This window comes from Chlorocebus sabaeus, chromosome 5 (assembly GCF_047675955.1).
Source record: "Chlorocebus sabaeus isolate Y175 chromosome 5, mChlSab1.0.hap1, whole genome shotgun sequence".
Classification (NCBI taxonomy): Eukaryota; Metazoa; Chordata; class Mammalia; order Primates; family Cercopithecidae; genus Chlorocebus; species Chlorocebus sabaeus.
In genome coordinates, this window is record NC_132908.1 from 28,714 (window position 1) to 44,111 (window position 15,398).

The 15,398-nt window shown below is 50.8% G+C and overlaps 2 protein-coding genes across 2 annotated transcripts; one reads left to right on the forward strand and one right to left on the reverse strand.

Annotated features, from left to right (window-relative positions):
• Positions 1–3,050: 3,050 nt before the first annotated feature.
• Positions 3,051–10,826, reverse strand: POLR3K (RNA polymerase III subunit K). Its single transcript, XM_007979630.3, has 3 exons — positions 10,658–10,826; positions 8,462–8,549; positions 3,051–3,553 (listed from the first exon to the last, which is right to left on the reverse strand). The coding sequence occupies exons 1-3, from the start codon at positions 10,766–10,768 to the stop codon at positions 3,426–3,428; spliced, it is 327 nt and encodes a 108-aa protein (XP_007977821.1). The 5' UTR covers positions 10,769–10,826; the 3' UTR covers positions 3,051–3,425.
• Positions 10,827–11,006: 180 nt separating this feature from the next.
• Positions 11,007–15,358, forward strand: SNRNP25 (small nuclear ribonucleoprotein U11/U12 subunit 25). The gene is made up of 5 exons (XM_007979615.3): positions 11,007–11,238; positions 12,897–12,987; positions 13,215–13,320; positions 14,276–14,350; positions 14,820–15,358. The coding sequence occupies exons 1-5, from the start codon at positions 11,095–11,097 to the stop codon at positions 14,875–14,877; spliced, it is 474 nt and encodes a 157-aa protein (XP_007977806.1). The 5' UTR covers positions 11,007–11,094; the 3' UTR covers positions 14,878–15,358.
• Positions 15,359–15,398: the final 40 nt, after the last annotated feature.

Consider the following 15,398-nt stretch of genomic DNA (forward strand, 5'->3'; position numbering starts at 1 on the left):
CGACTGCAAGCCATTTACAAGAAACTCAAGCTGAAACGCTACTTGTTTCCAACTTCTTGTTTGCAGAGGATTTACAATTTACACTCCAAAACAGCCAGCCACAGAGCACACTACTCCTCCTCTGAAGTCGCTCCGAGGGCCTCCGCATCAGTCCTAGAACTGGAAGACTGGTGGACAAGAACTGGGATGTTGATGGGGCACTGGATACTTGATGGACACCAACCTCCTCTCACCTAACCTTACAGACGGCCCAGATCTCACCTGCCCGAATCGGACATTTTAACACACACAGCTCTCAACAGCAGGACTTACAGACACAAAACTCCAAGGTAAAGGATTGTCTCAACTCCTTGGTGTCTCAACGAACTAAAACACTGCCTAGTACAGGTGCACCATCAACCTTATTCACTAAATAAACCTCTGTATATTTTATTCATCTTTGATTGTGGAAATGATATAATGAACAAAAAGATGTTTTATAAATTGAACTAAAGACCTTTGAGGTCCCTTCACAGTATCCTATCTGGTGGACCCCCAAATCTGCCAACACAGAGAAGTCATTCGTAAACACGTGCAGGGCAGAGGCCAGACAAAACCATCTCTCTCAGCCTCAAAGCGGCCTGGCAGTCACAGGAACGGCCATGTGGGGTCTGGCCTGTACGAGGAAGTCAGGCCTTTGGTTTGAGGCACCCTACTGCACCACAAAACCAAGTTCTGCCTAACAAAGAAAAAACAGCCCACTCACTCTCCCTAATATCCCAGGTGGTAATCTAAGAGCAACATCTGCTTGACACCCCTCCTGCTCCGCCCTCCACATCCAAGCTATCACCAAGGCCCTGGCAATCCTACCTCCTAAATGTCTCTCAAATCCACTTCTCTCCCTTCGGAGTCCAGGCCACCAGCATGACTTCTGCATGTGTGCAGCAACCTCCTCGCAGGATCGAAAAATGCAAATCTAGTCATAGGCTCTGTGAAAAGAACATCTTGGGGCCCCAAGATTACTAAGCTAAAGGGAAAAGTCAAGCTGGGAACTGCTCAGGGCAAACCTGCCTCCCATTCTATGCCAAATCACCTATCTCCTCACTAAGATAGGTGCACATCCGATTGCCTCCTTTGGAGAGGCTAACCAGAAACTCAAAACAACGCAACCTACCTGTGACCTTGGAAGCCCCCTCCCTGCTTCCAGTTGTCCCCACCTTTCTGGATGGAAGCAAGGTACTTCCGACATGTATTGACTGACGTCTCATGTCTCCCTAAAACCGAGCTGTGTCCCGACCACCTTGGGCACTTGTCGTCAGGACCTCCTGAGGCTGTCACGGGTGCACGTCCTCAACTTCGGCAAAATAAACTTTCTAAATTGACTGAGACCATCTCAGATAATCGGGATTCACAAGACCATGTATGTGGACGTCCCCTGTGGTAGCACCCCTCCTCTACTGAGCTCATTGGCGACCTCCTTGTGCGTTTTCTTCAGAAGAAATTTCACAGCTACTTGGTCCACACCTGTCGGCCCTACAGGAACGCTGTTCTCCACAGGCACATGGGCATTGTACCGGCTGGGCTGTGTGGAGAGGAACAGGCTCCTCTCCTAATTCCCACTCAGTTAAAAACAAAGGTCGAGAAGTGGAGAAATTTGCTAACCCTAATTCTAACCCTAAACCCAACCCCAACTCTAACCCTAAACCCTAACCCTAACTCTAAATCCAAACCCCTAACCCCTAACCCTAACCCCTAACCCTAACCCTACCCCTACCCCTAACCTAAGCCTAACCTAACTCACCCTCACCCTCATCCTGCCCCTGCCCCGACCCTAGCCCTGCCCCTAGCCCTGACCATAGCCCTAGCCCTAGCCCAAGCGCGAACCCTAGCCCTAACCCGAACCCTAGCCTTAGCCCAAACCCGAACCCAAACCCAAACCCTAACCCAACCCCGACCCCCACCCTGACCCTAACCCAAACCCTTAACCCGAACCCTAACCCAAACCCAAATCCGGACCCGGACCCAAACCCGAACCCAAACCCAACCCTAACCCCAACCCTAACCCTAACCCTAGCCCTAGCCCTAACCCTAACCCTGACCCTGACCCCCATCCCTGACCCGAACCTGAACCCCGACCCTTAACCCAAACCCAAACCCGAATCCTGACCCTGGCCCTAAGAGGCATAGCTAAGGCTTCCTCTTGGGGTCAGGAGTCCGAGACTAGCCTGGCCTACATGGCAAAACCCAGTCTCTACTAAAAATACAAAAATTTGCCAGGCGTGGTGGCACATGCCTGTAATCTCAGTTACTCCGGAGGCTAAGGCAGGGGAATCACTTGAACTTGGGAGGCAGTGGTTGCAGTGAGCCGAGATCACGCCACTGCACTCCAGCTTGGGCAACAAGAGCAAAACTCCGTCTCAAAAAAAAAAAAAAAAAAAAAAAACCATAGTATCTCAGCCGGGCGCAGTGGCTCATGCCCATAATCCCAGCACTTTGGGAGCCCAAGGCGAGTGGATCATGAGGTCAGAGTTCAAGACCTGCCTGGCCAATATGGTGAAACCCCGTCACTACTAAAAATACAAAAATTAGCTGAGTGTGGTGGCGTGCGCCTGTAGTCCCAGTTGCTTGGGAGGCTGAGGCAGGAGAATCCCTTGAACCCGGGAGGCAGAGGTTGCAGTGAGCCGCATTCATGCCACTGCGCTCCAGCCTTGGCGACAGAGCAAGACTCTGTCTCAAATAAATAAATAAATAAATATATATATATATATAGAGAGAGAGAGAGAGAGAGAGTATCTTATACATTTAAGCAACCCTAGGAAGCAAATCAGGGAAGGTTCAAAAAAATGAATAAGGGAGTAAGTATAGGAATAAAGAAAGAAATTGAAGTCTCAGTGATCAGTATTTTCGCAGCCTGTTCAAATCTAAGTACGTGGTCAGTTCTGGGATCACTGTGATTTGGGGTTTGCCTTCTACCTCTTAAGCTATTTAAAACACTGAGAACGCAATATTAGAACTTTCACTTGAATGAAATACTCAGAATTGTGATTAAAATAAATAATAAATTACACAAGTTTACAAGTCACAGTTAAATATTTAGGGTTAAGTTTTGCAAACAGTACAAATGTTTAAGAGTGTTGATTGGGAGTAAGGGAATGTCAACTGCCAATAAATATGGAAGATGAAAGAACAGGACTTTAAACAGAGCATATTTAGTTACGGGTCTCTGTCTCCTCCCCACACAGAAAAACTCCCAGACATTCATGACTTCATCCACTCTGACTGGCAGAGAGACCACATTTCCTGACCCCCCAGCTCTTCACCTCAAAAGGTTTATCTTTCCACCACACCAGCAAAGACCCTCAGGACACACGATTCATACTGCCAGCTAAGCATCTACGCCAAGGGACAAGGTAAGCACACGCTAAGGCAGCTGGGCCATCCTGGCCCTAATCCCTCCAGCGGTGTCCACACTGAGCATTGCAGCACTTGTAGAAGGTGGTCATCGGCTCATCGGCAGAGCGGGTCTGAAGCTGCATGAAGTAAGCACGAGGATGTTCGCATTTGGGACACGGCTCTGGCAATGAGAAAAAAGAAGTGACCCACATTAAGAGAAAGATGATGCTCATGACTGTTAAAAGTAGGTATTACTTAATATGTGTGAGGCGAAGGCGGGCGGATCATCTGAGGTCAGGAGTTCAAGATCATCCTGGCCAATATGGTGAAACCCCGTCTCTACCAAAAATACAAAATTAGCCGGGCGTGGTGACAGGCGCCTTTAATCCCAGCTGCTTGGGACGCTGAGACAGGAGAATCACTTGAACCTGGAAGGCAGAGATTGCAGCGAGCTGAGATTGTGCCACTATACTCCAGCCTGGCGACTAAGTGAGACTCCGTATCAAAAAAAAAAAAAGAAGTAGGTATTACCTAATGTCTTTTTTTTTTTTTTTTTGAGATGAAATCTCACACTGTCACCCAGGCTGGAGGGCAATGGGGTGATCTCGGCTCACTGCAACCTCTGCCTTTCGGGTTCATGCGATTCTCCTTGCCTCAGCCTCCCAAGTAGATGGGATTAAAGGTGCCCGTCACCGCACTCGGCTAATTTTTTTGTATTTTTAGTAGAGACGGGTTTTCATTATGTTGGCCAGGCTGGTCTGGAACTCCTGAACTTTTGATCTGCCCACCTCAGCCTCCCAAAGTGCTGGGATTACAGGCGTGAGCCACCGCGCCCAGCCTACTTAATATCTTTAAATATGGTAAAGAACCTCCCTGCTCATTTGATGCCCCTTGACAAGGGTAGGTCTACAAACAGTGATGTCATTCCCAGTACACTCTAACACTAAGGGAATCTGAGAGATCTGTGACTCACAAACGCCGCTCCTCCCCTCCCTGATTCCCACGGTTCTTCTCAAGTCCAGCTGGTTGGAAACATAACATGGAAGGTGACTGTTCTGGTGTATTTTGTGCTGCTGTAACAAAATGCCTAAGACTAAGTCACGGTTAGACGGTAGAAGAGTTTTGAAGTAAATGCTGGGGAAAGTCTGCATTGTTAAGAATTGAGCATGGAAGGCCGAGGCGGGTGGATCACGAGGTCAGGAGATCGAGACCATCCTGGCTAACATGGTGAAACCCCGTCTCTACTAAAAATACAAAAAAAAAAAAAACTAGCCGGGCGTGGTGGCGGGCGCCTGTAGTCCCAGCTACTTGGAGGCTGAGGCAGGAGAATGGCGTGAACCCGGGAGGCGGAGCTTGCAGTGAGCCGAGATCGCGCCACTGCACTCCAGCCTGGGTGACACAGCGAGACTCCGTCTCAAAAAAAAAAAAAAAAAAAAAAGAATTGAGCATTAGGGGCGATTCTGGTATGGACTCAAAAGAAGAGAAAAGGCTGGGTATGGTGGGTCATGCCTGTAATCCCAGAACTTTGGGAGGCTGAGGTCAGGAGTACAAGACCAGCATAGCCAAGATGGTGAAACCCCGTCTCTATCAAAACTACAAAAATTAGCCAGGCGCAGTAGCAGGTGCCTGTAATCCCAGCTACTAGGGAGGATGAAGCAGGAGAATCGCTTGAACCCAGGCAGCAGAGATTGCGTCACTACACGCCAGCCTGGGTGAAAGAGACACCGTCTCAAAAAAAAAAAAAAAAGGCCCGGCGCGGTGGCTCAGGCCTGTAATCCCAGCACTTTGGTAGGCCGAGGCCAGCAGATCACCTGAGGCTGGGAGTTCGCGACCAGACTGACCAACATGGAGAAACCCCGTCTCTACTAGAAATACAAAATTAGCCAGGCGTGGTGGCACACGCCTGTAATCCCAGCTACTTGGGAGGCTGAGGCAGGAGAATCGTTTGAACCTGGGATGTGGAGGTCACGGTGAGCCAAGATCGCGCCACTGCACTCCAGCCTGGGCAACAAGAGTGAAACTCAGTCCCAGTCCAAAAAAAAAGAATAAAAAAGTAGACTGGCCATAGTGGCTCACATCTGTAATTCCATTAATTTGGGGGACTGAGGCAGGAGGATTGCTTGACCCAAGGAGTTCAAGACCAGCCTGGGCAACATGGCAAGATCTAGTCTCTACAAATAATAATAATTATTAATTATTATTAGCTGGATATGATGGCAAGCACCTACGGTCTCAGCTACTCAGGAGGCTGAGGTCGGAGGAATGCTTGAGACTGGGTGGTGGAGGCTGCAGTGAGCCTGGATCGCACCACTAGAACTTGGGCACCAGAGCAAGACCCTGTCTCAAAAAAAAAAAAGAACAAAAAAGTGGATTTAGGAGAGAAAACCAAGGGTATGGTCAAGGGACCATGTGATACAGAGATGAGTACGGACAGAAGGAAGCCAGATGCTATTCGTCAAGCAATGGGAGGATGACCTCTTCAAGGCATTTTGGAGATCTGGGGGTGGGATGAAGGGCTGCCATGCCCATCACAGGCCCAGAGTGGTTTCGAGGGACCTCAGGGTTTCCTATAGCTCCCCTGGCTCTCTGCTCCCTGTATTCCAGGGCACCATTCCTAAGCCAGACCCTACCAGACACCAAACCTGCTGGTGATTTGTACAAGGACTTCTCAACCTCCAGAATTGTGAGCAATAAATTTCTGTTCTTTATAAATTACCCGGTATGTGGTATTCTGTTATAGCAGTGCAAATAAAGATAGTGATTTATGGGCTGAGTGCGGTGGCTCATGCCTGTAATCCCAGCACTTTGGGAGGCCGAGGCAGGCAGGATCACGAGGTCAGGAGATCGAGACCATCCTGGCCAATATGGTGAAACCCTGTCTCTATTAAAAATACAAAAAATTAGCCGCGCATGGTAGTAAGCATCTGTAATCCCAGCTACTCGGGAGCCTCGGGCAAGAGAATTGTTTGAACCCAGGAGGTGGACATTGCAGTGAGCCGAGATCACGCCATTGCACTCTAGCCTGGGTGACAGAGCAAGACTCCGTCAAAGAAAAAAAAAAAGAGAGAGAGAAGTACATATTTCCCTTCAAAGCGATTTCACTTTGAGAAACTTATTCCACACCTGATAGAAATGGCTTCAAACACTCTAACACTATTTCTGACATTAGGTACTTAATCTTTTTTTTTAAGACAGTCTTGCTCAAGCTGGAGTGCAGTGGCACGGTCTTGGCTCACTGCAACCTCTGCCTTCTGGTTCAAGCAATTCTCCTGCCTCAACCTCCCAAGTAGCTGGGATTACAGGCATGGACCACCACACCCAGCTACTTTTTGTATTTTTAAAAGAAACAGGGTTTCACCATGTTGGCCAGGATGGTCTTGATGTCTTGACCTCATGATCCACCCGCAGCGGCCTCCCAAAGTGCTGAGATTATAGGTGTGAGCCACCGTGCTGGCCACTAACTTTTTCACATAGCAGATTAGATTTGTATGTTCTTCTTTTTTTTTTTTTTTTTTTTTGACAGTTTCCCTCTTGTTGCCCAAGCTGGAGTGCAATGACGCAATCTCGGCTCACTGCAACCTCTGCTTCCCGGGTTCAAGTGATTCACCTGTGCCAGCCTCCCGAGTAGCTGGCATTACCAGTGCCCGCCACCACACCTAGCTAATTTTTTGTATTTTTAGTAGAAACGGGGCTTCATTATGTTAGCCAGGCTGCTCTCAAACTCCTGACCTCAGGTGATCCGCCCGCATTGGCCTCCCAAAGTGCTGGGATTGCAGGTGTGAGCCACCGCACCCGGCCTATATGTTCTTCTATAGGGGGAAAAGCACAGTACTAACCATCAGTTATCTCTCTCCCCTCTCAGTACAACTTATATTTAGGGCCTTCCCCTTTCCTCTGCTGGTCACATCTATCTCTATCAGACATGCAGTACACATTTATTTTACCCAATCTGCAGTTTAATGCTCATGCTCATTGGTATTAACTTCAAGAAATCTATATGAGCACAGTGTATTAGTCTGTTCTCACACTGCTATGAATACCTGAGACTGGGTAATTTATATAGAAAAAAGCGGTTTTGTTTGTTGGTTTGTTTGTTTTGAGGCAGACTCTCACTCTTGTCATCAAGGCTGGAGCGCAATGGTGCGATCTCAGCTCACTGCAACCTCTGCCTCCCGGGTTCAAGCAATTCTCGTGCCTCAGCCACCTGAGCAGCTGGGTCTAGAGGCTCCCACCACCACGACCGACTAATTATTTTATTTTTAGTAGAGACAGGGTTTCGCCATGTGGGCCAGGCTGGTCTGGAACTCCTGACCTCAAGTGATTTGCCAACCTTGGCCTCCCAAACTGCTGGGATTACAGGGGTGAGCCACCGCGCCCAGCCAAGAAAAGGGGTCTAAATTTACTCACAGTTCTGTGTGGTTGGGGAGGCCTCAGGAAACCTACAATCATGGAGGAAGGTACCTCTTCACACAGGCAGCAAAAGACAGAATGAGTGTGAGCAGGGGAAATGCCAAACGCTCATAAAACAATCAGATCTTGTGAGAACAGCACAGGGGGAAACCACTCCCATGACTCAATTCCTTCCCAGTGAGCCCCTCCCAGGACACCTGGGGATTACAAGAACCATAATTCAAGATGTTTGGGTGAAGACACAGCCAAACCATATCAAACAGAAAGAACATACTTTTTTCCTTAGACTCTTATTTTTATTAATCTACTCATCATTGCCATTATCAAAGCTATCACCTGCTCACTGCCTCTTATATACCAAGCACGGTATAACTCACGTTATGCTCTCACAATCTACGAATATGGATTAGCCCCAGAGAAGTCAAGAGACCCAAGGAAGGTCCTACCACAGTACAAGGGCCTGAGAATCTAACATGGGCCTGTATGACTCCAAGGCTTGTACAAATATTGCTTGTGAAACAGATTACTAAACAGTAACAAATACTAATAAATTATTCAAAAACCATTTCTATTTTTAGAAACCTACATCATTTATATGACATCACAGACTCTGCCATGCAGTGGCATCAACAGCCTCATAATCATCCAGTTTAGCAACAGAGACAGTGTTCCCTCTTACCTGCAGTAGAGTCAACATTCTCCCAGGCAGCGGCTCCACCAAGCACATCATCCACTTCTTTCAGTTTTGGGTACTTCCGATTTGTTACCTAACAAAAACAACACTTCAGACTCCAGGTAACTGCAGAGCGCAAACCTGGGCTGCCAAACCTCAGATTTCAGGATTATATAAGAGTTCACTCTTCCCATAGTTTCCAACTCCAAACTCCCACAACACAGTACAAAATGGAGTAGCATGCAAACATTAAGACTGAGGTAGCACCAACATATTCTAACTTCTAAAAAGTAAAGGCATTCTGGCCAGGCGTCATGGCTCATGCCTGTAATCCCAGCACTTTGGGAGACCAAGGCAAGTGGATCACCTGAGGTCAGGAGTTCGAGACCAGCCTGGTCAGCATGGTGAAACCCCGTCTTTACCAAAAATACAAAAATTAGCCGGGGATGGTGGCAGGAGCCTGTAATCCCAGCTACTCAGGAAGCTAAGGCAGAAGAATTGTTTGAACCCGGGAGGCAGAGGTGGCAGTGAGCCGAGATTGCACCATTGTACTCCAGCCTGGCAAGCAAAGCCAGACTGTGTCTCAAAAAAAAAAAAAAAGCTGGGCGCGGTGGCTCACGCCTGTAATCCCAGCACTTTGGGAGGCCAAGGCAGGCGGATCACAAGGTCAGGAGATGGAGACCATCCTGGCTAATACACGGGGAAAGTCTGTCTACTAAAAACACAAAAAAATTGGCCAGGCGCGGTGGCTCACACCTGTAATCCCAGCACTTTGGGAGGCCGAGGCGGGCGGATCACAAGGTCAGGAGATTGAGACCATCCTGGCTAACACGGTGAAACCCCATCTCTACTAAAAATATTAAAAATTAGCCGGGCGTGGTGGTGGGCGCCTATAGTCCCAGCTACTAGGGAGGCTGAGGCAGGAGAATGGCGTGAACACGGCAGGCGAAGCTTGCAGTGAACCCAGATGACGCCACTGCACTCCAGCCTGGGCGACAGAGGGAGACTCCAACTCAAAAAAAAAAAAAAAAAGTAAAAGTATTCTAAAAAGTAAAAAGAAAACACGTATTATCAAAGGAAAACAACAAGTTATAATACAGCATGCATCATCTGCTTACTGAACACCTACTATATTCTAGGTTTCATTTTAGTTGTTCAGAATATAACATAGAAGGGAACAAAACGGAAAAACTCTGCCCTCCTAGACCTTAGGTCCTACTTTTTTTTTCTTTTTTTTGAAACGGAGTTTCACTCTTGTTGCCCAGGCTGGAGTGCAGTGGCGCGATCTTGGCTCACTGAAACCTCCGCCGCCCAAGTTCAAGCGATTCTCCTGCCTCGGTCTCCCAGATAGCTGGGATTACAGGCGCCTGCCACCATGCCCGGCTAATTTTTGTATTTTTAGTAGAGATGGGGTTTCATCATATCAGTCAGGCTGGTCTCGAACTCCTAACGTCAAGTGATACACCCCCCTCGGCCTCCCAAAGTGCTGGGATTAGAGGCGTGAGCCACCATGCCCGGCCAGGTCCTACTATTAATAAACAAAGCACACGATACATTACGTAATATATTCGAAGGTAACAAGCCCTATGGAAACAATTACAAAGGGAAGGACGATACATTGGACGGAGGGGCTGCAATTTAAAATACGGTAAAGACAAGACCAATGAGTAAGGTGGCTATCTAGGGGAAGAGCGAACTTAGCAACAGTAAGTGCAAAGGCCCTGCGAGCGCCATGTGCACGACGAGAGATCGTCCAGGAGGCTGGCTGGTGTTGATGGGGCAAAGGGCAATAGGACTTGAAATCGGAGAAGCAAGTCGGGGAGGGGGTCAGTGTCAGAACATGGTAGGCCCTGGGAGAACTCCGGCTTTTCGTCTGCATGAGCTGGGCAACGGCCGAAGGTTTCTGCGCACAGCACGGACCTATGTGCCTCAGCTTTAAGGGAATCACCGTGGCCGCTGCTGTGAACGCAGAGGAGGGCGCAAGCGTGGGAGCAGGAACCCAAGGAGGCGGGAAACGCTGGGGCTTTCTGAGCGTAGTGGAGCGCACAGAAAGAGCCCACAGATCTGCTGCAGACCGGAAGGGGGCGCGAGAAAGCGCGGACAGAGGCAGACGCCGGGGCTGGCGGCGATGGCGCCGCAGTCGGAGGAAGGGAAAGGCCTGCGAGAGGCGCCCGCGGCCCAGCGCCGGCCTTCGGGTCCCACCTTGCGGGTGATGTTGTGCACATAGGGGCACGTGTTGCAGGCGAAGCGGTGGCAGCGTTGTCCCTCCTCCACGATCAGCCCGTTCCCGCAGCCGGGGCAGAACAGCAGCATGGTCTCGAACTCCGCAGGCGCCAACCACCCGCAGCTCCCGCTGCCGCTCAGCGCCGACGCGCCGCCCGCCTCGAGCTTACATTGGTCCTGGCAGCCGCCTCGCCCCGCCCACCAACCAATAGACAGGGCGATTCTGCGCTCCCAGCCCCGCTGCTGGCTGTCTCGCACTTGTCATTGGTCACTGCAGCCGCCCCACCCCTCGGCGCACCAATGGCTGGGCGGCCTCGCTGGGACCGGCCGCAGTTCCTGCGCGTGCGCGCTTGGCCTCCCTACTGCGTACTGGAAGTGCCGGCAGAGACCGGCTGAGAGGTGCTGCCCTGGAGGAGATGGAGGCCGCGGGTGGGTCCGAGGCGCAAGAGGACGATGAGGACGAAGAAGAGGCGCTGCCGCACTCCGAGGCCATGGACGTGTTCCAGGAGGGTCTGGCTATGGTGGTGCAGGACCCGCTGCTCTGCGATCTGCCGATCCAGGTGTGTGCGGGCGGGGGCCAGAGGGGCGGCAGTCGTTCCCCGGGGGCCGGGCGTCCGGGCGCCCGCAGCCTCTGAAGGTGCTGGTGGGAGGCTGCGGCCCAAGGCTGAGGAAGGCGCCTCTGGGCGTAAACAAGGCTTTTTACCTTGGCTGGGCGCACTCGCCTGCGGCGCGAAGTTTAAAGAGGAACCAAACACCTCGTTAGTGAGTGACATTAAATGACATTTTAATGTAATTGTATTTAGGGGGCTGGGGGGACAGGGTCTTGCTTTGTCGCCCAGGCTGGAGTGCAGTGGCGCGTCTTGGCTCACTACAGCCTGCACCTCCTGAGCTCAAGCCATCCTCCCACCTCAGCCTCCAGAGTAATTGGGACCACAGGTGCGCGCCACCACACCCGGGTAATTTTTAAACTTTTTGTACAGAGGGACTCCCACTATGTTGCCCAGGCTGGTGTCAAACTCCTGGGCTCAGGCGATTCTCCTACCTCAGCCTCCCAAAAAGCTGGGATTATAGGTGTGAGCCACTCACTCGGCCTGTAATAGCTTTAAAAGTCAAAGGTGATGCCAAAAAAAAAAAAAAGCCTACGATAAACGAAAAAACTTAGTTCCATTTGCCTCAAGCGTCAATATACTTTGGCACGATACTTTTTATTTATTTATTTATTTATTTGAGACTGAGTCTTTTTTTTTTTTTTTTTTGAGACGGAGTCTCGCTCTGTCGCCCAGGCTGGAGTGCAGTGGCGGGAACTCAGCTCACTGCAAGCTCCGCCTCCCGGGTTCACGCCATTCTCCTGCCTCAGCCTCCCGAGTAGCTGGGACTACAGGCGCCCGCCACTGCGCCCGGCTAATTTTTTTCTATTTTTTAGTAGAGACGGGGTTTCACCATGGTCTCGATCTCCTGACCTTGTGATCCGCCCGCCTCGGCCTCCCAAAGTGCTGGGATTACAGGCGTGAGCCACCGCGCCCGGCCGAGACTGAGTCTTGATTTGTCGCCAGACTGGAGTGTAGTGGTGCGATCTTGGCTCACTGCAACCTCCCACTCCGGGGTTCACTACAGGAATGCGCCACAACGCCCGGCTAATTTTTTGTATTTTAGTGGAGATGGGGTTTCACCATGTTGGCCAGGATGGTCTCAATCTCCTGATCTAGTGATCCGCTGGCCTCAGCCTCCCAAGTGCTGGGATTACAGGCGTGAACCACCGCACCCGGCCAATTTTAAATGTTTTATATTTTGCTCATCATGGATATTTTAATTGCCTTGTATTTCTTAAATGTTGTATTAAAATATGTTATTATCGTTTCTTGTGTACACCTACCTTACTCAGTCCTGGGCCCTGGCCTGGGTCCTGATGATCAGGGATACTCAGGGTGAACTGACGGGCCCCACCCCTGGGGACGGATCCTCATGTGAGTTTATTCTCTTGCCTGTTTTTTAGCACCTCTTTCCCCCAGAGACTCTGTCCACTTTGGGCATGAAAATGTGAGTGGAACATGAGATTGGGGCTCTGATGAATTGGGAAACCCTAACATATATGCAAGTACCCTTCCTTGCCTTCGTAAAATGGAGCACCACTTTTTGCCCACTATCAGCTTGTTCTTTGTTGTTGTTCAAGGTGGTAAAGACAGCCAGGGTTCCCACTTCTGCCCTTGGTCTTTTCTAGGTTACTTTGGAAGAAGTCAACTCCCAAATAGCCCTAGAATATGGCCAGGCAATGACGGTCCGAGTGTGCAAGATGGACGGAGAAGTAATGCGTAAGTGTGCCCTCCTCCCTTCAGGTTATGTGGTCCAGGCTTTCACGGCAGCAAAATATAACAGTGCTGGTCAGCCTGCTCAGAAACTCACAGGCCATGCCCAGGGGTACTGGGGCAACCACAAACCTGCCCTGTGCACAGAGCTTCCGGGTTCCTTTCCTGCCATCGGAGGCTATGGCTTTGGGTTCTCACTGTGGATCTTCTCCCATCTGTGTCCGTGGTTGCAGCTGTGGTTGTAGTGCAGAGTGCCACAGTCCTGGACCTGAAGAAGGCCATCCAGAGATACGTGCAGCTCAAGCAGGAGCGTGAAGGGGGCATTCAGCACATCAGCTGGTAAGTGGAACGACAATCCCTTCATTATAGCCCTTCCTGGGGCTAGTGCTGTTCTTGGCACTGTCACCAGGCACCACCTGGAAACAGCTCTCAACTCTGCATGAGTACAGCACCACTGAAGTGATGAGCTCCCTGTCACAAGAGTTCAGACAGTGGCCGGGCGCGGTGGCTCAAGCCTGTAATCCCAGCACTTTGGGAGGCCGAGACGGGCGGATCACGAGGTCAGGAGATCGAGACCATCCTGGCTAACACAGTGAAACCCCGTCTCTACTAAAAAAATACAAAAAAAATAGCCGGGCGAGGTGGCGGGCGCCTGTAGTCCCAGCTACTCGGGAGGCTGAGGCAGAAGAATGGCGAAAACCCGGGAGGCGGAGCTTGCAGTGAGCTGAGATCCAGCCACTGCACTCCAGCCTGGGTGACAGAGCGAGACTCCGTCTCCAAAAAAAAAAAAAAAAAAGAGTTCAGACAGTACAGATCCTTCTGTGCCTGGGACTCCTGCCTTGGCCAACCCTAACATACTGCTTTCATCGCCATCACCCCATCCAAGCTGCTGGATATCCTCACTTGGGGACCCCGTCGGGCATTTCCAGTGTGTCTGGAAGTGGCCTCCCTAGTTATGGATGGTACACCTGTAGTGGCTACCATCCCCTTCTCACCTGGGTGCTGGCAGCCCTCGCTCTCCTATTGGATCAACTATCCTGTTCACTGAGTCTCAACACTGTCACCTATTGCATTAGCAAGGTGTGTTTGTCCAAGCCGCCCCATACAGCCCTCTGAGAACAGAGCCTCCTTGCAGCTGCCTCAGAGCCAATTTGCACATTGTACAGAACAGCCCAGGTAGGGAGGACAGCTGCCCCAGGTCCCATCGGGCTGCATGCCTCAAGCCCACACCATGCACAGCCACTCAGCTCACCCTGCTCAGGGTGTGTGGTTTACCTGCGTTCCCCTCTTGCAGGTCTTATGTGTGGAGGACGTACCATCTGACCTCTGCAGGAGAGAAACTCACAGAAGATAAAAAGAAGCTCCGAGAGTAAGTGCCGGCCACATCTTGAGCTGTAGGGGACAGCTGTTCTGTTGCCCCCTAGTCCCCCATGCTCTGCCAGAGGGCTGCGGCTCCCTCTCTGGAGGTAACACCCTCCTCCAAGGAGCTTCCTTGGGGCCCTTCCCACTAGGAGAATGGCAGGCAGAGGGCACTGGAGGGGCCTTGCTGCTTCCCACCAGTGGCAGCTTAGGGCTACACAGTGCCAGGAGGGAGGAAATCAGAGTGGGCATGGAGGCGAAAGGCTATGACTCTGACACTCAGTTCCCTGCCCCAGGGACTTGTGAATCAGAGTGCTTCTGGGTCTGTGAGACGATGGCCACTACCACTTCCTGGCCTTCCCAGAGGCCACATGCCTCCCCTCTGTTGTTTCTTCATGGCCCCCCACAAGCCTCAGAAGGGGAGTCACAGATGTGTGCTTCTGTAGGGCAGGTGCTTTAGGCCTTTCCTTCTTTTTCAGTTATGGCATCCGGAATCGAGATGAGGTTTCCTTCATCAAAAAGCTGAGGCAAAAGTGAGCCTCCAGACAGGACAACTCTCTTTATCACTGGTGGCTGAGCTTTTTCCCAGCAGGATCACATCTTCGAGTCATTGTGCCTCTTTCACAGAAAGGCACCCAACAGGAACTGTCAGCATGAACCTGGGGGCCCTCAGGACTAGGACAGGGTGAGCCAGTGCTCCCTTCTTTTATGTACTTGGCCTGAGACTGACCTCTCCTTGGGTCCAAAGACCCTAGTCACATGGCAGAGCCACGGCCTGGCCCTGTGTGTAAAATAAACCTGTGTGCTTCTAAAAGTCAAAAGCCACAGTACCCTGGGTAGCAAAGACTGAGGTTGCCCCATCACAGAGGTGAGTTAAGGGGAGAGAATTGGTACAGGTGAGTCCTGTGGTCCAAGATGTCACACCACCAAAGCCTTGTGACCACACCACTCCCCAAACCACACAACTGTGTTACCATGATCTCCACAGCAAGGAGGAAATAAAAGCACAGTGGCTTTAGGGTCTGCGTCCTGGAGCTCATGGTGGCAGGTGGCAGTGA

What these genes read in the sequence shown, in the direction of transcription:
- POLR3K (XM_007979630.3), bottom strand. Translation starts at nt 10,768, where the DNA reads ATGCTGCTGTTCTGCCCCGGCTGCGGGAACGGGCTGATCGTGGAGGAG. An exon ending in TGCACAACATCACCCGCAAG is followed by an intron (nt 8,550 to 10,657) that starts GTGGGACCCGAA and finishes TGTTTTTGTTAG; the next exon opens with GTAACAAATCGGAAGTACCC. An exon ending in GAATGTTGACTCTACTGCAG is followed by an intron (nt 3,554 to 8,461) that starts GTAAGAGGGAAC and finishes TCTCATTGCCAG; the next exon opens with AGCCGTGTCCCAAATGCGAA.
- SNRNP25 (XM_007979615.3), top strand. Translation starts at nt 11,095, where the DNA reads ATGGAGGCCGCGGGTGGGTCCGAGGCGCAAGAGGACGATGAGGACGAA. An exon ending in GATGGACGGAGAAGTAATGC is followed by an intron (nt 12,988 to 13,214) that starts GTAAGTGTGCCC and finishes CCGTGGTTGCAG; the next exon opens with CTGTGGTTGTAGTGCAGAGT. An exon ending in GATAAAAAGAAGCTCCGAGA is followed by an intron (nt 14,351 to 14,819) that starts GTAAGTGCCGGC and finishes CTTCTTTTTCAG; the next exon opens with TTATGGCATCCGGAATCGAG.